Source organism: Paroedura picta, chromosome 8 (assembly GCF_049243985.1).
Source record: "Paroedura picta isolate Pp20150507F chromosome 8, Ppicta_v3.0, whole genome shotgun sequence".
NCBI lineage: Eukaryota > Metazoa > Chordata > Lepidosauria > Squamata > Gekkonidae > Paroedura > Paroedura picta.
In genome coordinates this window covers 98,899,737-98,926,182 of record NC_135376.1, presented here as the reverse complement: position 1 = coordinate 98,926,182, position 26,446 = coordinate 98,899,737, and the positions used below count along the sequence as shown (strand labels likewise).

Sequence of the window (26,446 nt, the reverse complement as noted above, 5' to 3'; positions counted from 1 at the left end):
CCCACAAACAGCCAACCTACCTCTATCTGCCCATCTGTCTTCATCTTTGTGTCTCCTCCCACTCTGCAGCCTCTAGTAAGGAAAACTACATCCTTCATCATCTGCCTTGTTGTGCATCCCCACATTGGGACTGTGCATGTGCAGGCCTGCCAGCCGGAACATTCCCTAGCTTAAAAGCTGCACTGAGGGGCACCTGCCCGCCCTACTGCGCATGTGCAGATTTTCCCACCAGTTGAGTCACATGACTAAAGGGTGGGACCTCCCCTCCCCAGTTGTCTTTTCGCCGCCATGATTACTTTCCTTGTCAACTAATTTTCTTCTATTGTCTTATAATGGCTTTGAAAGCAGTTTTCAAGAAATATGGGTAGTGTAATACCAAAATGCCGATTTCTGACAAACATGACCATTGTCATACTTGCCTGCGTGAAGTGCGTACAGTGGGCACATGTGCCATTTGCCTTAAATTTACACCTAAAATGCATTTGGACAGGGCCGCAAGACTGAAAGTTGCACTCTGGGAAAAAGCTCTTTCAGCTGATCCACCTGTGAAAGCTACTTCTGAACCGACACCATCCAGGTCAGCCTCTAAGCCGCCATTGGTTCCAAGGTTGGGCCCAACCTCTGTTCGGTCGATAGCCACCATCTCGAGAATCACAACTAAGCCTCCTATGAGACCCTTACAATTGGCATCTGAGGCTCTTAAACAGCCAACTGTTCCAGCTAGTGCCATGGCTGATCGGCATCCACTTTCCAAGACTCCCTCAAAAAAGACTCAGATTGTTTTTAGGTGTTTTTATGTATTAGGGGTTTTATGGGGATTTTACATGTTGTCACAGGCCGTGAACCTTAGGGGAGCGGCAGGCTAGAAATCCAATTTTAAAAAAAAGCAACCTACTTTCTCAGCACCATATTATAGCTCCCAGCGATCTTCACAAATGATTCAGTATCCTTCTCGTTCCAGTCACTTCTTCTTTTTGAAGAAAAAACCTCAGTGACAACGCCCTACCCACCACTCTTTGGGCCAAGATAATCCAACTCACACCCAACGGTTCTGACTAGTTCCCTCTGCTGCTCCTGGGATCCCTTCATGTCGGAACCATATGGCAGCATTTAGTGAGGCGTGGTCCCAGATTACCTGGGATAGTTGGGTCTGTTCCATCGTGTTGTATGGTTACAAGTTGGAGTTTGAATGTTCACCAATATGTTTGTTGGAGACATTTGCCCTGGACAACCCCTTTCCTGTCAGAACAACTGTTGATTCTCATGGTTCAGGGAAATGTGGAGTTGGTTTTTGGTGGTTTCGAGCTATTGTTACTTTTCCAGATTCTTTCTTGTTGATAAGAAAGATGGAGCATAGAAGAGAATCATAGAATCTTTAACCACTCCTGCGGAGCGGATTAAATAAAATGCTAAGGGCTCATAGGGAGGAGTTAGGACGGGCCCTATCTGGGATAAAAACTCGGAAGGGCAAGTCAGGAGCCGCAAAGCGGCTCCTGATTCGCCCCTCCGAGTGTCACTCAGGGGCGCGGCTCCCCATTGGCTGCTTGGCCAGGCCTTGCCTCGGCCGCCAGGGGAGTCGCCGCGCACATGGAGAAGACCTCCGACGCGGTGAGTCCTCCCAGCAACCTCTCCTCCCTGTTGCGAAGAAGCAGGGACGCCGCGTCTTCGACGGGTTGCTGCTGGGGGGTGGGGGTGGGCGCTAGCCTTCAGCTGGCCCTGGGAGCAGCCGCGCTGTGGTGAGGCTGCTCCCGGGGCCGGCAAAGGTCCCCGTCACTGCCGGGAGGTGGGAGTGGGCACCGGCCCTCTGGCGGCCCCGGGAGTGGCTCACCAGCAGAAGGCTCCGGGTCCCTGCCGGGGGGGTTGCCTTCTGCCGCCCCCGGGAGCAGCCTTGCTGCGTCACAGACGCGGCGAATCTGTGCCCAGGGCTGGGAAAAAGCCCCAGTCGTGGCCAGGTGGCCCCGCCACCCCCGCCACCCCAGCCCCCAAGAAGCCTTCGCCCTGCGAAGGCTTCCCCGGGGAGGGGGGCCTAGCGCCCATTTTATTCCTTCATAAAATGGTCTTTATGTCTAGTCATAGAATAATAGAGTTGGAAGGGACCTCATGGGTCATCTAGTCCAACGCCCTGCACTATGCAGGACACTCACATCCCAATCGCTCATCTACTTTAACCTGCCACCCCCTTAATCCTTCACAGAATCAGCCTCTCCGACAGATGGCTATCTAGCCTCTGTTTAAAAATTTCCAAAGATGGAGAACCCACCACCTCCCGAGGAAGCCTGTTCCACTGAGAAACCACTCTAACTGTTAGGAACTTCTTCCGGATGTTTAGATGGAATTTCTTTTGAATTAATTTCATCCCATTCGTTCTGGTCTGTCCCCCCGGTGCAAGAGAGAACAATTCTGCTCCATCCTCTATATGGCACCCTTTTAAATACTTTAAGACGGTTATCAGATCCCCTCTCAGTCGTCTCCTCTCTAGGCTAAACAGACCAAGCTCCCCCAACCTCTCTTTATATTTCTTGGTCTCCAAACCCCTCACCATCTTTGTTGCCCTCCTCTGGACACGTTCCAGTTTGTCAACATCCCTCTTCAACTGGGGTGCCCAAAACTGAACACAGTATTCCAAGAGAGGCCGAACCAGAGCAGAGTACATCACCTCCCGTGATCCGGACACGATACTCCGTTCGATACAGCCCAAAATCCCATTTGCCTTCTTAGCTACTGAGTCACACTGCTGACTCATGTTCAATGTATGGTCTACTAAGACTCCTAGATCTTTTTCGCACATGCTACTTCCAAGACAAGTCTCCCCCATCTTCTATTGGTGTATTTGGTTTTTCCTACCTAAATGCAGAACTTTACATTTGTCCCTATTGAACTTCATTTTATTCAATAAAATCAGAGTCGAGTAGCACCTTTAAAACCAACAAAGATTTTGAATCATAGAATGATAGAGTTGGAAGGGGCCATACAGGCTATCTAGTCCAACCCCCTACTCAACGCAGGATCAGCCCTAACCATCCTAACCATCCAGTAGGCATGCTTTTCATTTTTCTGGAAAGTTCTTTCTTGGATGCTTTAGGATGCTTAGGGCTAATCCTGCGTTGAGCAGGGGGTTGGACTAGATGGCCTGTATGGCCCCTTCCAACTCTATGATTCTATGATTCTATGATTCTATGATTCTAAAGCATCCAAGAAAAGTGTGTATCCAACCTTTGCTTGAAGACTGCCAGTGAGGGGGAGCTCACCACCTCCTTAAGCAGCCTATTCCACTGCGGAAAATGTTTTTCCTGATATCTAGCCTATATCGTTGTACTTGAAGTTTAAACCCATTACTGCGTGTCCTCTCCTCTGCAGCCAACAGAAACAGCATCCTGCCCTCCTCCAAGTGACAACCTTTCAAATACTTAAAGAGGGCTATCATGTCCCCTCTCAACCTCCTTTTCTCCAGGCTGAACATTCCCAAGTCCCTCAACCTATCTTCATAGGGCTTGGTCCCTTGGCCCCAGATCATCTTCGTCGCTCTCCTCTGTACCCTTTCAATTTTATCTACATTCTTCTTGAAGTGTGGCCTCCAGAACTGCACACAGTACTCCAGGTGTGGTCTGACCAATGCCGTATACAATGGGACTATGACATCTTGTGATTTTGATGTGATGCCTCTGTTGATACAGCCCAAAATGGCATTTGCCTTTTTTACCGCTGCATCACACTGCCTGCTCATGTTTAGTTTACAATCCACAAGTACCCCAAAGTCTCGTTCACACACAGTGTTACCTAGAAGCGTATCCCCCATCCAGTAGGCATGCTTTTCATTTTTCTGGAAAGTTCTTTGAGCACTCTTGGGTGCATTTCATCCGGACTAGGGGATTTGAGGCATGATCTTTCGAGTGCAAGCACTCTTTGTCAGACTAAGTTAATCTTGTTACATTAGTAAAGTGTAGTGAACCCGGCAGTAAATAGTAGGGTGTGAGCCGTGGATCACTGTCTTTGACATTTTTATTTCTAATATATGTCCTTGTGAACTACAAATGAGTTCGAGGGGTTTGATGGCTGGTTTGGCAGGGAGTTATCATGTGGCTCTGTTTGGTTGATGTGACACAGTTTACTAATGTAACAAGATTAACTTTTGCTTATATATTCCTACTGTTATGATGGTCAGTTTTTAGTGTGACAAAGAGTGCTTGCACTCGAAAGCTCACGCCTTGAATAAATCTTAGTTGGTCTTAATGGTGCTACTGGACTCTGATTTTATTGTGCTACTTCAGACCAACATGGCTACTCATTTGAATCTATCTTCATTTTATTCAGTTTAGCCCACTTCTCGAGCCTATCAAAATCATCCTGTATTGTGTTGCTGTCTTCAGTTGTGTTTGCTACCCCTCCCAGTTTAGTATCATCTGCAAATGTAATAAGTATCCCCTCTAATCCCTCATCCAAATCATTTATAAATATGTTGAACAACGCAGGCCCCAGGACATATCCTTGGGGTACTCCACTTGTCATTATTTTCCAAGAAGATGCTGAACCATTAACAAGTACCCTCTGGGTACGATTTGTCAACCAGTTATTGATCCACCTGACAGAATTAGGATCCAGACCGCATTTTACCAACTTGTGAACAAGAATATCACGTGGAACCTTATCAAAAGCTTTTCTGAAATCCAGATAAACTATGTCCATGGCATTCCCCTGATCCAGCAAGGTGGTTACTTTCTCGAAAAAAGAGATAAGGTTGGTCTGACATGACTTCTTGCGAAACCCATGCTGAGTCTTAGAAATCACAGCTCTCGGTTCCAGCTTCTCAAGGACCGAGTGTTTGATTATTTGTTCCAAAATTTTGCCAACTACAGATGTCAAGCTGACTGGTCGATGATGATGATGATGATGATGATGATGATTATTTAATTTTTAGACCGCCCTTATCCAAATAGGTCTCAGGGCGGTTTACAACATAAACAGCTAAAACACAATAAAATCCCCATAAAAACCCCAATTTACGTCAAACAACAAGTCACTTATAACATATAAGCGGCGGTGATCACAATTCTAATCGTATTTACCCAACTTCCCCCCAAGCTCAGCCTGGTAGGGAGAATAATATTCAGAAGAGCCAGTGCAATAGATCTAACAATGATCTCGATGTTAGAGATCTCAATATTGGAGGGGATCCTCCAGTGGATTAGTGGGAGAGCTGCCCTGGCCTCAACCATAAGCCTGGCAGAAGAGCTCCGTCTTGCAGGCCCTGCGGAAAGCTGGTAGATCCCGCAGGGCCCTTAGCTCTTCCGGGAGCTCATTCCACCAGGTTGGGGCCAGGACTGAAAAGGCCCTGGCCCGGGTCGAGGCCAGGCAAACATCCCGTAGGCCCAGGACAACCAGTAAATTCATACCCACAGATATGAATAAGCAACCAAGCGGTCCCGCAGGTAGATGGGACCCAGGCCGCATATAGCCTTAAAGGTCAATACCAATACCTTGAATCTAATTCGCAAACAGACTGGTAACCAGTGCAGATGAGGAAGCACTGGCTGAATGTGGGCCCTCAAAGGTGTTTTAGTGAGGACCCTGGCAGCCGCATTTTGGACCAGCTGTAACTTCCGAGTCAAAGACAAGGGAAGGCCCACATAGAGTGAGTTACAGAAGTCTAATCTGGAAGTGACCGTTGCATGGATCACTGTGGCCAGGTGTTCCGAGGACAGGTAGGGCGCTAGTAGCTGGGCTTGGCAAAGATGGAAAAACGCCATCCGAGCTACATTGGTGACCTGAGCCTCCATAGAGAGGGAGGCATCAAATGTCACCCCCAAATTCCTGGCAACTGGTGCAGGTGTTAATTGCACCCTGTCCAGGCATGAGAGGTGCGCTTCCTGGTCCTGCCCTCTTCTGCCCAGCCACAGGACCTCTGTCTTGGAGGAGTTGAGTTTCAGGTGACTCTGCCTGAGCCATCCAGCTTCCAAACAGCTGGCAAATGTATCCGGGGTGGAGTCCGGCCAGCCGTCCATTAGGAAGTAGAGCTGGGTGTCATCCGCATATTGGTGGCATCCCAGCCCATAGCCCCGGACCAGCTGGGCTAGCGGGCGCATATAGATGTTAAAAAGTGTGGGGGAGAGTATCACCCCATGTGGGGAGCTCGCAAGGGCTCGACATATTCTCCCCTATCGCAACCCTCTGTGTCCGGTTCTGGAGAAAGTAGAACAGCCATTGAAGCGCAGTCCCTCTTATTCCAGCTCCAGCAAGGCGGTGTACCAATAACTCGTGGTCGACCACATCAAATGCAGCCGACAGGTCTAGAAGCACGAGAATGGCGGAGCCGCCCTAATCCAGCTGGTGCCAGATATCATCCATGAGGGCGACCAGCACGGTCTCCATTCCGTGGCCAGGGCGGAAGCCAGATTGGTATGGGTCGAGGGCCGAAGTTTCATCCAAGAAACCTAGGAGTTGGTCCGCCACGGCCCGCTCTATCATCTTACCCAGGAACACCAAGTGCGAAACTGGGCAGTAACTGGCGGGGTTCTGCAGGTCCAATGATGGCTTTTTCAGTAAAGGGTGTACCACTGCTTCCTTGAGCCCCTTGGGAAACTTTCCAGATGTTAAGGAGAGGTTGACAATCTCCCTCAAGGGACCTCCTATACGCTGGTCGCCCGATTTGAGCAACCAGGACGGACAGGGATCCAAGGGGCAAGTGGTCGCCCTCACTGAACCCAGTAACTTGTCCACTTCGGTTACAGAGAGCCGCCTGAAGCCATCAAACACTAACCCCCTTGACGGCCATGGAGCTTCCAGTTCACTAACTGTATCAATCGTGGCAGGTAGGTCACGGCGGAGCGACAGGACTGCAAAATAGCTAGATAATGCCACACAGCTCAATTCCAATTCCCTTATCGTTTGTCGCCCTTCCTCAAGGGCAGGAAGTGATCTGATTACCTTAAATAATTGTGCTTGGCGAGAGCTTGCAGACGCGATTTCTGCGGCATAGAAGTCTCGTTTCGCCGCTTTCACCGCATTCACATACGCCTTCATAAGCGTGCGATGAGATGTCCTTGTAGCTTCGTTGCGAGTCTTCCTTGTCGCGAGTCTTACTTGGATTCTCCTTTTTCCCTTTCTTGAAGATAGGGACAACATTTGCCCGCCTCCAATCGTCTGGCACCTCACCTCCAAGAAGCTTCAAAAATAATGGACAGACGTTCAGAGATGAAAACTACAAGTTCTTTTCGTACCCTTGGATGCAGTTCATCTGGCCCAAGACTTTGTTTCATTTTTAAAAAACTTTAAATGAAGTTTGTGGACTGTTCCAACAGTGATCCTAGGCCACCATTCCCGTCCCCCGTGTCATATTACGTTTTTGCCACATTGATCACTATTTTCCTCACAAGAAGACCGAGGAGAAATAGGAGTTAAGCAGTTCAGCCCTCTCTTCATCATCTGTTATAATTTCACTTTCTTGTCCTCGCAGTAGTCCTATGGTGTCCCTATTCTTTTTCTTACTTGAAATATAACTAAAGAAGCCTTTTTTGTTATGTTTAGCAGTTCTTGCTAGCCTAAGATCATATTGAGCTTTAGCTTTTCTAACACTCCCCCTACAATCATTGATTATTTGTTTATACTCATCCTTGGTAATAAGGCCTTCCTTCCATTTCCTAAATGACTCTTTTTTATTCCTCAAATCTTTTGACAACGTCTTATGAAGCCAACTTGGCTTCCTTAGGCTCCTTCCATCTTTTCTTCTCAAGGGAATTGTTTGTGATTAAGCCTTCAGTATTTCACTTCTAAGAAACTCCCAGCCCTCTTGGACTCCCATCTCTTTAAGTCTTTCTGACCATGGGACTCTACGCAACATACCTTTAAGTCTGTGACAATCAGCTTTCCTGAAGTCCAGTCTATATGTACAACTACGTAAAGGTTTTCTCTTTCCCACGATTGAAAATTCCAAAAAGCACATGGTCACTGCTACCAAGTATGCCTACTACTTCCATCTCATCTACCAATTCTTCCCTATTGATGAGAATCAAGTCTAATAAAATAGCAGTCCATCTAATTTTGAATCTTCGTCACCTGAATAAATGCTTGTAAGATAAGATACATTTATTTGTATATAGCCATAGGCCTTTACAAAATATAAAATACAAATTTACAAACAGTATGCTTGTATGTTTCAAAATTCAGAATGGTTTGTTTGGTGTCAGTGATTGAGTCTTTACCCCTCAATGCTTGGTTCGTGGTCTAAGGACATATTTTTACATTGCAATTCTTGAGTCTTGTAGGAGATTTCTTTGCTTCTGTCAAGGGGCTTGCATATATCAATACACTGTTCTCCCCTTTGGCCTAGCCACAGCATAGAGAGTTGTGGCTGCTTGCCTTAAACTTCCAGGGCTTAATCATATATCCGTTCCTAGATGATTGGCTCCTGGTTGCTATGTCAATCCAAGAGCTAATGGCCCATATTCAGCTCTCTCTGCTTACCTGCTATTGACTAGGACTGGTAGTCAGCATGGAGAAGTCACATTTAATTCCTACCCAGAGGGTTGAATTTATTGGGGCCCTATTTTATTCTGGAGTGGGTAGGGCATTTCTACTGTCTAATAGACTACGGCCATTGCAGTGCTTGGTCCGCTCCATTTGTTGGAACTGATGGCAATCTGTGCGAACCATCCAATGGATGCTGAACTTTATGGCTTCCACTACAGCTGTAGTCCCTCATGCTAGATGGCACATGAGAGACCTACAACTCTGGTTTGTGAAACATTTTAACCCATTCCATTGCAGACCCCATCATTATTTTTCTATCCCATGATCAACTGTCTGCTCCCTGTATTGGTGGTTGGACCAGAATAACCTACTGAAAGGGCTCCCCTTCAGCTTATGGAGTCCTGATATTGTCCTCACTACTGATGTCGTGCTAGGGAATTGTGGGGAGGGTCGCATTGTAGAGGCGCCTCTGTACAAGGTTTACAGTCTCCTGCGGAAGCACCTATGCATATTAATTTTTTAGAAATCTGTGCAGTTCATTTTGCCTTAACCACCTTCGTAGATCTTCTATGAAACTGGAACATCCTGCTTCAAACTGACACCTCAGCCATGTTTTACAGGGGGGTACTACCTCAGTCAGGCTATGCCACGAGGCCCTGAGGGTTTGGCAGGTGTTACTTCAGCTCCCCGCAGATTTACAGGCTATCCACATAGCTGGTTTCCTGAATATCAGGGCAGACAGGCTGAGTTACATTTTTATTCTGAATTACCAGTGGACGCTGAGCGACTTGTTCCTGAGTGACCTGTTCTTCCACTGGGGCATACCCCATGTAGATCTTTTCACCAGATAGTGGTCTGCGAAGGCCCCAGAATTCTGTTCCCCAGGGGCGATAGACCCAAGGTCCCTGGAGGCTGCCTTCCAACTAGTCTGGAAGGGAGCACTGTTTTATGCATTCCCTTCACTCCCTTTTATTTCCAAGGTCTTAGTATAGATCGTGTTGGACAGGGCAGATGTTATCTTAATCGCCCCTTATTGGCCTGGTTTTCGAGGCTCCTAGCACTAGTGAGTGGTCAGTTCATCCGAGTTCTACAGGCCCCAACTCTACTTCCGGTCAGTTCTCTGAGGTACCCAGACCTTGGTCGCTTACATCTTACAGCATGGAGGATACGTCCTCTGGTGGAATCTCCAGGAATGTGAGACGGGTTCTCCTCCAATTGCAAGCCGTCTACTAGGTGTAACTACCAATTTAAATGGGGTCACTTTGAACATGGGTGCTCGGAGCACACCTTATGCCCTTTTACATGTCTCTTCCGTTCCAAAGGAAAATGGGGGTCTGAACCAGGGGTCTCGCTGGCCCTACTGGAAAGCTCTCACTGCTCAACCACACTGACTTTCATAGGGTGACAAGCAGCCAGACCTAGTTGTGTCATGCAAGTCACTCTCATTCCTAGAGTTGTCAGCCTCCAGGCGGGACCCCCAAATTACATGTGAATTCCAGACAACAGAGATCAGTTCCCCTGGGGGAAATAGCTGTTTCTGAGGGTTAACTCTGTGGCTTCTCCCTTCCTCAAAACTTAAATTCCACAGACTTCTCTATAAAATCTTCAGTAATTTCCCAGACTGGACCTGGCAATCTGAGTCAGGCCTGACCCAGAGAAATCCCCCTTTAAAGGTCAAAATTGATCTAGAAAGGGACCTCCCCCATCCCCCTGTGTTTTTTCTCACAAAACCCTAAACTGGAATATCGTGGTTACCTAGCAACAGCAACTGGGGGCAATTCAATTTTTTTCTATTCCCCAATGTATTTTTTTTTTAGATTTCAGTTCTTTCTGCAAACCTAGGGCCATTTCTAAGTTTGTAGAAAGCTGTTTCGCCCATTCACAGTTCCAGTCACCAGATTGCAGGATCCAAAGATTTACTGACTTTGCTATCTGTTCCACTTAATATTTCTGGTGAGGCCTTGGAGGATGACCGTGTCTAATAGCTTAAGTGCTGCTCAGCGCTTAATGTCCACTCGGGGCGGCTGTCCCCTGAATGCCTCCTAACTGGCTTGCCAGTGGCCAACCAATGGCCTTCTATCCTCCACCCCTGATCACCCGCTCCTTCTTCTACTTCCATCTGAGGCTTGGAGGCTTTAGATCCCTGCCGAGTGAGAGCTGCCCCTGCCTGTGAGTTCCATCGCTGCTTGCAGCCTTTCCCAGGTCCTGGGGGGAAGGGGGAGGCCATCCATAGAGTTCTTCCAGTCTACCCCCCTAATCTTTTTTGGGGGGGGGGCTTGTCTCTCAAAGAGACTCAGCAGTTCACAATAAAACAGTAGAAACAATACACCCCGTAAAAATCCCCTTAACACATTACAAAGATGGCAGTACATTAGAGTTGAACTCCCCACCCCCTGCCCAGCTTGCAGTCAAGGAGCTCTTTCATTAGGAGTGAGGGTCCTGATCTCACCAACAACCTGAATGCAACGGGCTTGGCCCTTAGTTAGAATATAAGATACAGTTGATTCAGAGTCATTGTGGTCTAATGGTTTAGAGTGGTTAGACTATTATGCTCCCAGTTTGAAACCCTGCACTGCCATGGAAGCTGGGCTGGGTGGCCTTGGCCAGTCACACACTCACACCCTGACCTAGCCCCACTGGAGAGCAGAAGATTGTAAGCCACTTTAGGTCTCACTTGGGAATAAGGCATGGTATAAATGAAGTAAAATACTAAATACATTTAGACCAGCCCTAACATTACATGTTAGTTTCTGGAATTATGGTAAGTACCCAAGGGATGGCACAAATGGAAACATCAGTAAGGAATTAATCTTCCAGTCAGCAGATCATAGATGAAAGCCACCATCTTGTAGTATGTTCATGTAGAGCTGGTTTTCTTAACCTGGGTTTTATGACAGCTCCAGACGTGTTTCCCAAATGGGTGGGAGTTAAATATTTTAAATATATTTTTTTAGATTAGTTCAACCTTTCTCAACCTTTTTTAGTGTTGAGAAACCCCCGAATCATTCCTTAGGCTTTGAGAAACCCCAGAAATGATGTGGTCAGCCAGAATATGGTTGGGAAGCAGAGCTATATACATGCCCACCCACTCTAGGCCCATCATTGACCATTTTGGGAGAGGTGTGTGTGTCTACAAAACCATAAGAAACTCTGCCTTGCAATAGCTCCACCCATTTTCTGAAAAGCTTGGTGGATGCCCAGTGAACAGGTAAGATCATCTTTGTCCTGTGTGGATGGTGTAAGAAATCTGCTGAATTTTGGGGAAGCTGTCGGGAGCTTCAAAACATCTTCAAGAACTTTATTTATAATGTACTAGAAATTAAGCCCGCTGTCCTTCAAATACAGCGGGCGCTAGCTGTGTGACTGTGGGGGCTGGGCTGGCTGGCTGTAGGGGTTGGGATGGGTGCGGGCACAGCGGAGGCTGGGCTTGGGGCTGTGGGTGGGTTTGGGGGCTCGTGGCATGGTTGTGTAGGCTCGCCTACTGTAGAGTCTGAGGAGGGACGGGGGTCGGTGGCTCTGGCGTGGTTGTGGGCAGTCGGGGCAGCTGGAAGCGGTCCTGGCAAAACGGTCCTGCGGCTTGAAGAGGCCCTGCCGTCTGGGGGCGGTCCTGGTGAGAGGGGGTGGTGGTGGCGACGGAGCGAGTGGGATGGCAAGAGGCCTGTGCCGTAGTCGGCACATGGCTGCTGTGTCAGCGGGGCGGGGCAGGGGGCTGGGCTTGGTGGGCAGGAAGGATGCACGCGCGGGGCTCCGCGCATGCGTGTTTCAGTTTAAGTAAGAGGCTTCGGGCGTGCGGGTTGCTTGGGCGGCAGGCGGACACGGGCCATGGAGGAGAGGGGTGAGTGCGGTCGAGGGGGCAGGCGGTCGGACTGAAGGGAGGTGGGTGGCGCGTGTCGGCCAGGCATGGGGATGGGTGGGGGAGGGTGTCCGGACTGGGGACGCAGGTGGTCGAGGGTGGGAGAGTGTTTGCGGTGGAGTCCTGGGCTTACCGTGGGGGTGGGTGGTGGTCTGCTGGTTGTTGTCGCCGTGTCCGGACAGCTCCCGGCAGGTGGGTGTCAGCGGTTGTGGTGGGGCGAGAGGGAAGCGCGTCGTGTGGAGGACGATTGTAGGGGAGAGGTTCGTGCAGGTCCCCCGTCCCTCGTTGGCGAGTCCCAACGTTGGGTGGCGCGGTCGAGGTGCGAAGTGGCGGCCCTGCTCCTGTGGCGAGGAGGTTCTGCGCAGGGAAGGGAGATGCTCTGGCAGCGGGAAAGGAGCCGGGCCGCCGTGTCTTCGACGTGGCGGCCCTGCTCCTTTCCCGGCAGCGAAGCATCTGGGCGGCCAGTCCAGGGCGGGCTAAGTGGCCAATAGGGAGGTGCGCTATGCGCGCCTCCCTATTGGCCACTTGGCCCTCGAGTGACACTCGGAGGGGTCCAATCAGGAGCCGCTTTGCGGCTCCTGATAGGACCCCTCCGAGTTTTTATCCCGGATGGGTCCCGCCCTAACTCCTCCCCAGGAGCCCTTAAAGATAGGTAACCTCTCTGCAGTGATGGGCTTGGGGCAGTTTCCAAAAGTAGTGTACATTTAAATCTATAAAGCTATAAAAGCGAAAACAATAAAATACAATTTATTCTATAGCCACCACAGTATAGCTGGTGAATTCAGTGTTTATGGGGTAATAAAAATGTCTCCTATTGAGGTGAGGAGGAAAGGAGGGGAGGCCCCTAGTACTTCTAGATCCAGCCTGGCCTCAACTATAGCCCTAGTAGAAGATTGCCGCTTAGCAGGCCCTGTGGAACTATTGACTGCTTTGCCACGTTTTTCTATGTTTTGCCTGACTTAGTGTTTTCTTTTTGCTCTATAATACTCTTCTAAATAAATCTGAGGTTGATGAGAGCCACAGGGTGAAAATGGCGAGGGGGCAATACTGTCCTAGGACAGCTTGACCATACAAATGGTCCATTGTAATTCAGGGAGCCATTTGGGAAGCTACTTGACTGCTCGTATATCAGAAGCCACCTCTTAGTGACCAGATTCTAGTTATTCTAAGCATGTTTTATGCATGTCAGTAAAAAACACTAGAAGCAGCATCATGAATTCCTTTCCTTCCTCTTAGTCACCAATGTATACTCAGAATTGAATTGGATTCTGTTTCCATCCTAACAGCTCTACTGCTGATGAAAATTGATGGTTTTAAATGTGTATATTCCTTCTCAGTCCCCCTTAGAGAAAGACACTAGGAAAAAGACAAAAAGCGTATTCAGCTTGTTTGAGGATGAAGAGAAAGTTGATGAAGTGGATGCTGGCAAAAGCATCCAGAAGGACATTGAAAAGGTGAGATCTTTGCAGACTGGCGTGTTTCCCTCCAAGGCTCTTTGGTTTGTGGGACAGGAAGGGTTTGCTTGTTCACATGGACCTGCTCATCACAGCCTTCTGCCCATGCTGTAAGATTGATGGTCTCAGATTCCTTTGGAATTTTCAAAAGCACCTGAGTTTTGACTTCTGATCGTCTGATAATACTTCTAAACTCTGACAGATGAGCTATAAAGCAGGGTTGTTTAATTGCCTGCCTAGAGAATTTCAGGTATTCGTCGATTTAATTACAAATTATATGTTTGTTTATCTCATTTATGTCCTGTCTTTCTCCCAGTGAGGACCCCAAAGGAGATCACATTGTGCTGCTCTCCTCCATTTTATCCTCACAATGGCCCTGTGTAGTTAGGCTATGAGTGTGTGGGAACTTTAACATGGATTTCCCAGATCGTAATCCGACATCCTACCCCTGCACAATGCTGGCTCCATACTTGTGCAAAAATCAGTGTGGTGGCGGTCACACAGAAGAGGAACCTTTGGCAGATCCTGTTGACACACATTACACATTTTCTTCACCACCCTAAGCTAAACACTTGCTCATCTCAGGCCAATTAAAGTGGAAATTATTAGACTTAAGTGCTGTGCCTATTGTACTTTGGTTGCCCCTGGAATAGGCAGTAATGTGAGGAAAAGAGGAAGACCCAACATGAGAGGGGTGGCTTAAGCCACAATCCCTAGCAAGGCTGTTGATGACAGGATGTTCTAAAGTTCATTCATTCACTGGGTAGCCATAACCTGGAAGTGACATGATGGCGTGTAACACACAGAAACGCTGTGCTGGATAACAGATTCTGTGTGGGATTGCACATGAGGGAAGATAGATCAGCAGTCCATGTGCTTCTGGGGTGGGTGGGGCTGACCTAGAGCCTTTCTCTTCCATCTAGTTGGGCTGTGCTGTGGATTTGGAGTGCCTGCAGCATGCATCGAGTGCTTTGCATGTGGCAATAAGGCTAGTCCTGTGAACAGTGGTTGGAAAATATTTCAATACTCTCCCAGCTCAAAGGCTGACATAAACAGCTCTCCTGTATCTTTCTTACTGGAGGCATTAACCATCCTGGATTTCCTGTCCTTTCTAGCCCCCGGAAAGGAGTGCTCGTCCCAAAAGCACTGGCGTCTTCCAGGATGAAGAACTTCTGTTCAGCCATCAAAGGCAGAAAGACAATGATCCAGACGTTGACCTTTTTGCCAGCAACAAAAAATGGGTCAGTCATTTTTGAAGTGCTTGACAATGTTGCACAAAAATGGACTTTTGTGTTAGATTTCAAAACTTTTTTCTAAAGTGAAAGGAACCATTTTGGTTATTGCAATAACATGTCAACTTTTGAGAGGATAAATTAGCCAAGAATTGCTTCTGATATTTTGAAATTGACTGTTGTGAGCCATATTAAGCTGCCATGTGTGCTTGGGTTGTCCACCAGCAAAGTCTTTGCTGTGGCCCTCCCGTGGGCTGACCAAACCTTGCTGCTGCACCAAGGTTGCAAATAGGGTTGCCAGCTCTGGGTTGGGAGAATTTGGGGGTGGAGTTGAGAGACGGCAGGGTTTGGAGCATGGAGTGACCTCAGTGGAGTGGAGTGCTATGGAGTCCAGCCTCCAAAGCAGCCATTTTCTCCAGGGGAACTGATGTCTTTATAATTCCAGTCTCACCTGGGGACTGGCATCCCTGTTTGCAAAGCAGCTTTGATTAAGTGCTGAGGGAACCAGGGGAGCTCTTCCGTGAGGCCTGTTATGCACGGCTGCTGAAACGGTGGCATGGAGAGCATGGAGGAGGAAGAAGCAAAGCAAACCGCTTACGCACTGGACGGAATGCAATGGCGGCAAAACCCACAGTTTTGCACGCGGCTACTCCGGAGCCGCTTCTGGTTGTGCCAACAATCTTGGATATACCAGTTGGTTGATTGATTTAAAGCTTTTATGAATTAAGGTTTTAATACTATGTTGTAGTTAAATTATTGGTAAATTTTATTTTCTTGTGCATGTTTTACAACTTATGTTGGAAGCTGGCATGCTGGGAGGGGTGGGCTGTAAATCAAATAATAAAATTAATCATCTAGGCCCCTGCATGTGGGCTTCCTTTGTGTGTTTGGGTGTGAGGGGGCTGAGATTTCCCTGGTGGCCATTCTTGTGATAGCACCCACCATCACAGGTGTTGCAGACTCCAAAAAGCTGGAAATCCTCAATATAGAGTGATTTTTGTTTTTCTGATGCCATCTGAGGTGGAGCAGTGGTTCAGTCAATCCTGGGAACAAAGTCTTGGCAACAAGCAAAAAGAACCTATAATTCTTTAATACCATGAGCTGCCAACCCTGTAGAGACAAGGTGAGCATGGTCTTTTCCTGTGGCTCTTGTTTCAGATCCCAAGGCCCCAGGGGAAGCTTCCGTCTGGAGGAGATTTATTCGGAGATGACGACAGTGAAGATGGTCTCTTCAGCTTTGCTAAGACAAAAGCACCGGTACTTCCTGTTTATGTCTAAACTAGAATTAAGGGCCGTAAGGCGGGCCCAGGAATAGCATGGCCACGTCTGTGACGCAGCGAGGCTGTTTCTGGGCCCGGGAGAAGGCCCCCGCCTAGCGCGGCCCCCGCGCAGCATAAAGGGACCCGGGGCAGGAAAGGAGCAGGGACGCCGCGTCTTTGACGTGGTGTTCCTACTCCTTTCCCGAGGGCGAGGGGAAGGCGGCCGGCGGACTTACCGTTGGGGAAGGCTTATTCCTCTGAGCGGTGACTCCGCAGCCAGCCCAGGCGAGGCCGGGCCAAGCAGCCAATCGCCCTGGATTGACACTCGGAGGGCCCAATCAGGAGCCACTTCACGGCTCCTGATTGGGCCCTCTGAGTTTTTATCCCAGACAGGGCCCGCCCTTTCTCCTCCCACATTGCCTTTACTATTTTAGTACTACCGCTTCACAGGAGCGGTTTACAGATAATTTACAGAGATGCTGTGTGGAGACAGAAAAGGATGCTTCTTTAGAATCATTCAATAAAAAGAGAGATTGCTAACAGCCTCTGGCCTTCCAGGCAGCAAAAGGATACTAAGTTACTGTGTTTGCTGAAATCTCCAGGCAAGTAGCTTTTCAGCTACTGCTAGACCAGTCTACCCTAGGCTGTTTTCAAGGAGCAACTTTTTGTGAACCCTCACAGTTGTCATTTGGGGACAAGGAACAGAAAATGGACGCTTCTAGTCCTTGGGGGATAGGAGTCCTTTCTGCCTGGCAATCAGCTTGCTTCTCAGTTGTCCGTCAGGTGGCACCATCTGTGGAGACAGGCAGGGAAGTTGGGGAGAGTAACTGAAATACTCTTATCAGTATTGATTGTTCTCAAAAGGAGCTGCTTACAATTTGTGTCTCCTGGACATGCACTCTACGCTAGGGTGTCCACAGCCATTTGGAGCCAGTGGGTACATTGGGAATTCTGATGCAGCATGGTGGGTACAGCCACAGAATGGCTGCTGCAGCTTGCTTTCATTCTCGTGACGAAGCTGCTTCCAAAGCAAGATTTTTAAAATATGTGCACCCAATCAGAAGTCTTGTTGGGCAAGAGGACCCCTGGCCCACCCATTTTTTAAGGCTACTTGGCAGGCACCAGGAATGATGTTGGCAGGACCCATGTTATCCATGGGCATCATGTTGGGGACCCCTTCCATAGACTAGTCTTGCTGTGCTGAAACGAATGATCCTTCACACAAGCATCATTATTAACAAAAATACATTTTGTGGCTCACAGAACTTTGGATATTTGCCCCCCTAGATGAAAACTGCTGGAACCCACTTAGCAAGAAGTTCTAGATCACCTTCCCAAACATTTCCCACAGATTCTTGATGCTGTATGAAAGTCTACTCGATACAGTCTAGCATCCCACCCCCACCCTGGTCAATCAGCTTTTGGATAAGATCACATTTTGTGCCTACTGTGCTGCTTGGGATACTTCTCCCTATTACAGTTGAAGTATTTTGGGTCTAATTAATCAGGATTCACTTCATTGTAATGTAACTTTATGCAGAAATCCACTGGCCCTGCTGCAAGTAAACCTAAAGAACCCTCATCTCGGATTGGAAAATTACAAGTAACTTATTTTACCTGTATCCTAACTTTCAGTGCACTTCTCTTGCTGCATTAACTGTGGTTCTCCAGAAATCTTTTTTACTTTCACTCTCAGCTTGGCAGGTACAGCTTTTGAATTCTGAAAATTGCATGTGGAATAGGACATGCCTTATTCCCTTCTGGGGCAAAGGAGGGGATTTCTGGGCAGAACTAATGGGGAGGAGATCTGTGCAAGTCTTTCTTTCTGCATTGCTTTCGTAAGATTTTCTGTTTTCAGGGACTTTCTTTTGTTCCTCATTTGTCTTTGTTTCTGGCCTGACCTGCCACTGACAAATGCTGCCTTCTCTCCATCACTTTCTAAGGCAAGTATGGATATTAACCCAGCAGCTTTGCTGCCCAGTGAGACTCAGAAGCCTTCCCCTCCACACTCAGAGCCTCATAGGGTACAGCACACACAGACAGCCCCGGCTTCAGGGAACAGTGGAGAGATGGGAGTCAGCTTCAATTATCCCATGCAAGCAGATACTTTACATAATGCAAACAAGGTACGTTTAATCATGCTAATATTTTTTCTAGACCTCCCCTCTCCCAACTGTTTTCCTTGTGCAGTTAAAACTGATAGTCTTGACTTCAGTCAGTTAAGTTTTTTTTTGTATGAGCTTTTTTTCTGAATGCCCCCACCCCAAACATGCTTGGGTCATTAATTGAAGCCCTGCTTAGTTGTTGGTCTTGAAAACAGCTGTAAAGAATCTGCAGGTCCTGATATTTCCCTCTTCGTTGCCCATGGTGTCTAGAGCAGGTTCCATCCACAAATCCTGTAGGAAACCCAACCAAAATAGGTCTAGATGATGTAATAGCTCAGGTTCATAATTTCCATGTTTCCATGAGCTGAATTAGATTTATTAAAGAGAGTTTTAATCAGTGGTGATGTGACCACAATACAGAGGTGAAGAGTGTGTGTGTATACACTTGGAGATAGTCGCAAACCAGAAAAATGCGGTTTGTGGCCAAACCACAAACTGAACCATGAACCATATGGGCAGGTTTGTTTATAAACAGAACCAGTTTTTGGCCCTTCAAACCCTGTTAAAAGGAGCTCAGGCTGTCTTGTGCAGTCTCTTTACTTCTGTCACTCAGCTGTTATTGTGGCTTTTGTGGGGAACAGAAAGGGAATTAGAGGGACTCTGAGGCTCTTTAAACCCAATTTCAGCTCTAGTTACAGACTGCTTTAAAAGTTTGGGGAAATTCATGATGAACTTGTCATGAACTTCTGTTCATGAACCATAAACAGGACAAAATTCATTGCAGAATTTGCTTTGTGGTTTAATTGGTGGTCATCCTTAGTAAACACAAACATGAAATAAAGTAAAGGTTGAAAAAATGTTGGGGGCATCCACCTAAGGACTATTTCCAGGATTTAATAATGAAATTCTTGTGAAACCCAGTTTTGCACTCATTATCACCCAGTGTTGTTGATGTTGCTTTTTGTTTGGAGTTAAGAGTGGGATTTCAAAGAGAATTATAGCCCTGTTTATGATCTTATAGGGTAGTACTAGATATTTCATAGGATTCTAATTTTATTTGGAAGAAAAAGCTTCAGATACATAATATAGTATGCATGAAAATATCCCTTTTACAAATGTGATTTAATTTCAAGGTGTGCTATATTGCCTGACATGGATAGGCCAGGCCAGCCCCTCTAGGACCTTCTGATGGCCCCTGGGTTATTGTGTGACACAGAGTGTTGGACTGGATGGGCCATTGGCCTGACCCATTGTGGCTTCTCTTATGATCTTAGCCCATCTTTCCAGATCTCTGAAGCTCAGCGGGACCAGCCCTGGTTAGTACTTGGATAAGAGACCACCAAGGAGGTCCAAGGTCACCATGCAGATACAGGCAATGGCAAGCTGCTATTCATCTCTTGCCTTGAAAACCCTTCTGGGTTGACTGCAACTCGATAGCAAAATTTTTAAAAAGTTGCAAACATTAACTGAGGGGGCGGGGGCAAATCCCAACCTGCAAAAGTAGACTGAAGGATTATTATCTTTTTGGTGTACTTTTAATGGTCTGTCGTGCAGTGAACGCAACACTTGGATGCAGATGGCTTGCTACTCGGGGCTTAACAGAACACCATCAGAACACCTGAGCGTTGGAAGGGCAGGATATAAATATAAAATTATTATTTTTATTAATTTATAAAATCTTATCAGAGTATTCTGCAAAGAATATTTCTGAGGATGTTAGATACTGTAAAAACTCTTCTTGCCCCTTATGTGGAACTCATCCACATAAGAGGCAAGCATCCTTGTCCCCTGCCCTCTCTCCTCTTACTTAGAGCTTTCCCCTCAGAGAGTCTTGGCAGTCCGGCACCGCCTCAGCTGGGCGACCCACAGCTCTCTGCTTTGAGGCTCCTTCGGGGCTCCTGGAGCTGGGCAGGCCTCCATGGGTGGTGCTGCCAGGACTACCCCAGCCTCCGTGGGCACCACCACCGCAGCTGGGCCAGCCTATAGCACCACAGCTACTCTGTCCTCCTCAGGCGCCGCCTCCACAACTGGGGCGGCCTTTGCTGCCATGGCTGCCCCAGCCTCTGCAGGCAGTGCTGCCATGGCTGGGCCAGCCTCCTCAGCTTCCACCACCACTGCTGGCTGCCTCCATCTTCTGGCGTGTTTAGGAGGGCAGGACTTACGGACATCATGTCCGTGAGTGCTTCTGTTTCACCAAGCACACCAGAAGATGTGTTTCACATCAAAAATGATATCTCCACAAAGCTTCCTTTTACTGAAGTAGACAGTTGACTTGTGGGGTCCGTCTTGTCCATTCTGACTGGCAGTTGCTCTCCGAGACTGCAAGTAGAGATTATGCTTTTAGCAGAGGAGGCTCCTCAGTATTGAACCGGGCCTTTGTTGCACACAGTATAGATGCACTCCTACTGAGTCCTGGAAAAAGACATAAAAGTGACTAATAATAGTGACAAAATAAAAACTTTTATTTTGAGTTGGTGGGTGTTGACCAGGGCTGAGGCATTGATTTTGATGCCCTTAAAAAAAGAAATAAAAAGAAAGGTACCTTAATGCTAATTGAAATTTAAATATGCCTTAAAGCCCTACGTGGCCATCTTCTCCCATTTGTTGCTGCCTGGAAATTAAGATCACAGGGAGACACACACACACCTTGACTGCCCCATCAATTAAAGAAGCTCATTTGGTGGGTGCACAAGAGAGAGCCTTTTCAGTGGCTGCCCCACAATTATGGAAATATTCCCCCCTGTGGAACTGCACCTGGCCCCTTCCCTGATTATCCTCAGGAGGCAATTGAAGATGATTTTATTTAGGCCCACATATCCTAATGGTGATTTTAAATGTTTAGCTTTAATGTTTTTAGTGTATTTTAATTTATGTGTTTTTATCTATGTCATAAGCCTCCTTCAGCTCCATAGCACTTATTTCTTTCTCCTGGTATAATTATAGGACAGAATCAAAATGACCAAGAAACGCCGGCCACCCAGCAGAACTGCCAGACTATTAGCTGCTCAGAAATCCACTGAGAATGAAGGGAATTGTGCTGAGGATGCACTGCCCGTCTTCTCTGTGGAAACCTCTGCACCGCCAGTGACTCTGGTTACCGAGGGAGCCAATGAGAATGTGCAGTTGCTTCGGTCAGCTAGTGGAAGCGGCCATCCGCATAGGACAGACGAAGGCCTCATCTCAAAATCAGCAGCCCCGCCTGATTCAGACAATCTCTTCACGTCTGGCAACCACTTTGAAGACGGTGGAGAAGCTAAAGTGACCTCAAAGCCAAAAGTAAAGTTGGAAACGGTGAATCAGGCTAGCCAAGCCCCTAAAGAAGGGGAGGGGCTTCCTGCTTTGTTGTCGGCCAGTGATTCAAATGGTGAAGACCTCTTCAAGCCTGCAAAGCCATCCAAGAAATCCAGCCCTGTGTCTTTCCTTGACAACCAAGACAATATCTTCAGTAGTAAAAATGGCATGAAAAGAAAATCTGCCAAACCAGTCCCTCCATCCGATGTGGCTCCTGCCGCCAAAGATATTTTTGAGGTAACTGGGGAAGGAAGATGGGTCCTTCAGAGGTGGATCCTAGTTAGCTTGTATACCATACTCATTTGGTAAAGAAGAGGATGTGACATCCTAGTGCCCCAAAATTACATGGTTTCAACGGAAACTCAGGACTCCAGGTAAAGCAAGTGGGGACTGCAAGGATCTTGAGAGGAGGGGGCATCCTATTTCCCTTGTCTCTATTTCATTTCCCTCACACTTTTTCTGGCATCCATCTCCTGAAAGCAGCTTTCAGTCTCTTATTCTGCTGCTGGCATGGCTCTATGCCAATGGTATAGTTTTGAGGGGGATTTAACTCCTTCCCCTTTTAGGGGATAGCAGATCATTCTACAAGCTTTGGAGTATTTCCTGGTTTGGAGAAATTTTGCAAAGGGGAAGAGAATTTCTCTGTGTGGGCCTGAGCTGCAGATCTGTCCACATTTGAGAAACAGATATATAGATGTCGGAGGCACAGGTATGCTTAACCTCGCCCTTGCTGGCTAGGTGCTTAGATTATCTTTGAGGCTCGATCCCCTCCTAAGCTTGGAAATGGGATGAAGCAAGTTTAGCTTGGAAATGGAGTGATGCTTTCTACAAAAATCAGATTCAGGAAGTTTATTCCTTTCTCTTCCCCTTTGCAAAATGTACTGGAGGAACATATCCTGCCCTTGTATTAAAGTCCCATGGGCTTCTGACAGGGTCTACACTCACTTCTACTGAAACAGACCGTTGGCCCACTAGGTTCAGTATTGTCTAGTCCAACTGGTAGCAGCTCTCCAGGATCTCAGGCAGAAGTCTTTCACATCACTTATTGCCCAGTACTGTTTAGCTGGAGATGCAGGGACTGAACCCGGCACCTTCTGCATGCCAAGCAAACCAAGACCCCTTCCCTATGTATAGAACCTGCCATGTATCAAATTTTATCTTCCTTAATTCCAGGATGATATCTTTTCCTCTGAAGCTGTTAAGCTACCACCTGTCCAAGCCAAAGAGTTGGAAGCAAATCTGTTTGATGATAACATTGACATTTTCGCTGATCTTGCTGTAAAACTGAAAGAAAAGAGCACCAAGAAGAAGGTGGAAGCGAAATCTATATTTGATGAGGACATGGGTAAGGCTCCAAAGAGGTCTGCAGTTTTGCTCTGTGGTATTTCGGCATACGCAGCCCAGGTAGTCATTTTACCCATGGTGAAGAATGAGCTATATAGTTTGCAGATGGAGGAGATTGAATTATGGCTGGCATTCAGTAAATTTCTCTAGAAAGCTGTGAGGACCCCCAGGTGTCTGAAGCATGGTCCCCAGCATTTTTCAGCCTGCAGGCACCATTGGGATTATGATAGGGTGTAGCCACAAAATGGCTGCTGCAGTAGGTGGAGTTAGCTACAGAATGGCTATAGAGAAAACATGACCTCAGAAGTTTTGATAGGAAGGACGTAGAAAGCTTTCCCATTGTTTTTTAAAAAACTTTTATATACAGAAAAGAAACAACAGCTAATGTAACATAACCAACATTGACTACTTCAGAACACACAGAAAAAGGGAAAAGTGGTTTAATACATAAATTACATAATTATTTCCCATACATTGCTACCTGAAATTTCTTATTATATTTTACTCCATTTTCCCAGACTAAATTAAATCCAGCCCTTTTACAAGCCCTTGGATCACTTTAATATCATTAGTTGTTTTTTCTAGAATCATAAATTGCTTAATATTATTCTACCATTTACCAAATTTTCAGAATTTTTCCAATTGTTAGTAATAACCATTCTAGCAGCAACAATGATAAAATTCACCAAGATTTTTTGTTTATAATATCCATTATGATTCAAAAATAAATTAAGGGCTAATGGAGCTGTCCTGTCTTTTTTAAATAATTTCTTCTTAAAAGATAAAGATTTCCCCCCATTGTTTATACTTTCACCTTGTTTATGCTAATTCCTGGGAATGGGTGCAAGGGAAAGATCTAACTTTAGAATGGATTTAGAAGAACAATTGAACCGCAACTGAAATGAGGGGAAGAACTAGTCTGTGTTCTGTTCAATGGTGAAAGATTAGGAAATGTTTATGAGCCTTAGAACTGGGTGTCTCCCAAAACAGAGATCCTTGTAAAATGGAGGCCTCAGCCTCTCTCTCTTGTTTTTGGCCCCCTCATAATAGATTGTGTGAGACAGGATGCTGGGCGATGGTATGATCCAGTAGGGCTCTTAAGTTCTTCCTGTGCTGCCCAAACCAATAAATCATTGGCAAGATGTCAAGAGAAAATTTCTGTGCGATATATTTTTCTTGCCCATTGCTGGTCCTTCCTTTGATTTTACTGTGTCTTCCTCCTGTAGATGATATCTTCATGCCTAATAGCCAGTCCAAGTCAAAGGCTAAAAAGACCCAACCTGTTCAGATGCCTTCTGGAACCAAATCTGAGCCCAGAGCTTCAAGTTCTTTTGAAGACCCACTGAATGCGTTTGAAGGGCCATGAAGATGAATTTAATCTCTCTTCTGTAAATATACTGATCTTGCCCAGCAGTAATTCCTTTTGCTTTTTAATCCACCAGTATAATGGAACTGTGACTATTCCTAGCCTTCATCCTCACCTGGCAATCCAAATCAGAAATAACATGAAAATTACAAAAGCAATCTCCAGTGAGACCATTCAGCCACAAGTGGCTTGAATTCATTAGCTTGTCCAGTCCTGTGCTGGTGTAATCTGTTGTACGGAATATAGATTCTATTGTTCAAAACTACCAAACCAATCTCTGGTACTGGTAAATAGCATTTGTGAAACAGATTATGTGTTGTCCTTCTTTTTTTAATTTTATTTTCTGCTTTGTTCTATCCCACGGTTCCAAATGGAGAAGCAAATATTGGGTGTCATTGTTATGTATTTCCAGATTTGCTGACTGTGTCTCTCCCCCCCTGCCCCTTACCAGTAGTAACCAGGGAGTTTTACCTTCACTGTGAAAGATGGGTGACCCTGGGCTGGTATATGATCCCTGTGATGTCATGCCATTTGCCTTCTTGGTATTAGGTTCTTTCCTCTTTGGGGGAAGCAGCTTTGTTTGCCTCCATCATAGAATCATAGAGTGGGAAGGGGCCATACAGGCCATCTAGTCCAAGCCCCTGCTCAACGCAGGATCAGCCCAAAGCATCCTAAAGTAGCGATCCCCAACCAGTGGGCTGTGGACCACATGTGGTCCTTCGACTAATTGGAGGTAGGCCCCAAAGGACGCCTTCCCCCCCCCCCGGCCCTTTACTTCATCCCCCCAGCCCTTTACAACACACTTCATTGTTGTGGCGTGTCTGTATCTTATTTTGAAGGGATGTTTAAACATTACCATAGCGATCAGAGAGTGCTAGGGCAGTGGTTGAGAGTAGAGGAGTAAACTACCCCCCCACCAGGCCTCATTAAAGCCGTTGAGTGGTCCCCAGTGAGTGGTCCCCGGTGTTGAGTGTTCCCCGGTGATAAAAAGGTTGGGGACCACTGCTAAAGCATCCAAGAAAAGTGTGTATCCAACCTTTGCTTGAAGACTGCCAGTGAGGGGGAGCTCACCACCTCCTTAGGCAGCCTTTTCCACTGCTGAACTACTCTGACTGTGAAATTTTTTTTCTTGATATCTAGCCTATATCTTTGTACTTGTAGTTTAAACCCATTACTGTGCATCCTTTCCTCTGCAGCCAACGGAAACAGCACCCTGCCCTCCTCCAAGTGACAACCTTTCAAATACTTAAAAGAGGGCTATTATGTCCACTCTCAACCTCCTTTTCTCCAGGCTGAACATTCCCAAGTCCCTCAACCTATCTTCATAGGGCTTGGTCCCTTGGCCCCAGATCATCCTCATCGCTCTCCTCTGTACCCTTTCAATTTTATCTATGTCCTTCTTGAAGTGAAGCCTCCAGAACTGCACACAGTACTCCAGGTACTCCATCAAGATACCTTTGAAATCATTTTTTGCCACACTGTGTATTTTAAGCTAAGGATTCACTGTCATTTTGAGCCTGTGGTCACCTTTGGGATTTTGGTAGAGTGGGGAAGGCACAGCCACAAAATAGCTACCATGCAATGGGTGCTAGTCAGAGGTGGAGCTAGCCACCAGATGGCCGACTCTGCTTTACTGACAATCACACAGTGAAGATCCTTGCACTGGGTGGCAGCAAGTGTTTCCTCTAAGCAGTGTGTGTAAGCAAATGCTCATTGACACAGGAAGCAGCAGTCTGGAGTTACAGGGTCTTGCACTGCCCATGGCCCATTTGAAGTTTACAGCACTTCTCTTCTGCTCAGGATGCAAATTGCTTTGGTCAGTAGGTGGGAAAAAATAAAGGGAACATTTGTGGCAGCTGTTGCCAAAGCAACAATTTTAAAAATCTGTACAGCCATTTGGCTCTCCAGTGGCCAAATAGAAGCCTTGCTGGGTGAAAGCCCCACTTGGCCCTGCCCACTTTCTTGCATGGTGCCAGGAAAACTGTTGGTGGGCACCATGACACCTAGGGGCATCACGTTGGGGATCCCAGCACTATCAACAGTCTTCTTGTCTTCCCCCCAACCCTTCCGGGCTACCCT

The 26,446-nt window shown here is 46.9% G+C and overlaps 1 protein-coding gene across 6 annotated transcripts in view; it reads left to right on the top strand.

Annotated features, from left to right (window-relative positions):
• The window catches only part of LOC143843998 (WASH complex subunit 2A-like), a 119,632-nt gene extending 94,956 nt beyond the window's left edge, over positions 1-24,676 (top strand). For 4 of the 6 annotated variants that reach the window (XM_077350918.1, XM_077350916.1, XM_077350920.1 and 1 more), the window contains 8 exons: positions 13,654-13,770; positions 14,886-15,011; positions 16,161-16,259; positions 17,802-17,864; positions 18,205-18,387; positions 21,310-21,894; positions 22,831-23,002; positions 24,228-24,676. In XM_077350918.1, the coding sequence (XP_077207033.1) occupies positions 13,654-13,770; positions 14,886-15,011; positions 16,161-16,259; positions 17,802-17,864; positions 18,205-18,387; positions 21,310-21,894; positions 22,831-23,002; positions 24,228-24,367 (1,485 nt within the window). In that variant the 3' untranslated portion in view covers positions 24,368-24,676. Of the gene's footprint in view, positions 1-13,653; positions 13,771-14,885; positions 15,012-16,160; positions 16,260-17,801; positions 17,865-18,204; positions 18,388-21,309; positions 22,032-22,830; positions 23,003-24,227 lie in introns of those variants that run through there. The other 2 variants (XR_013233784.1, XM_077350917.1) reach the window with 2 other exon arrangements.
• Positions 24,677-26,446: the final 1,770 nt, after the last annotated feature.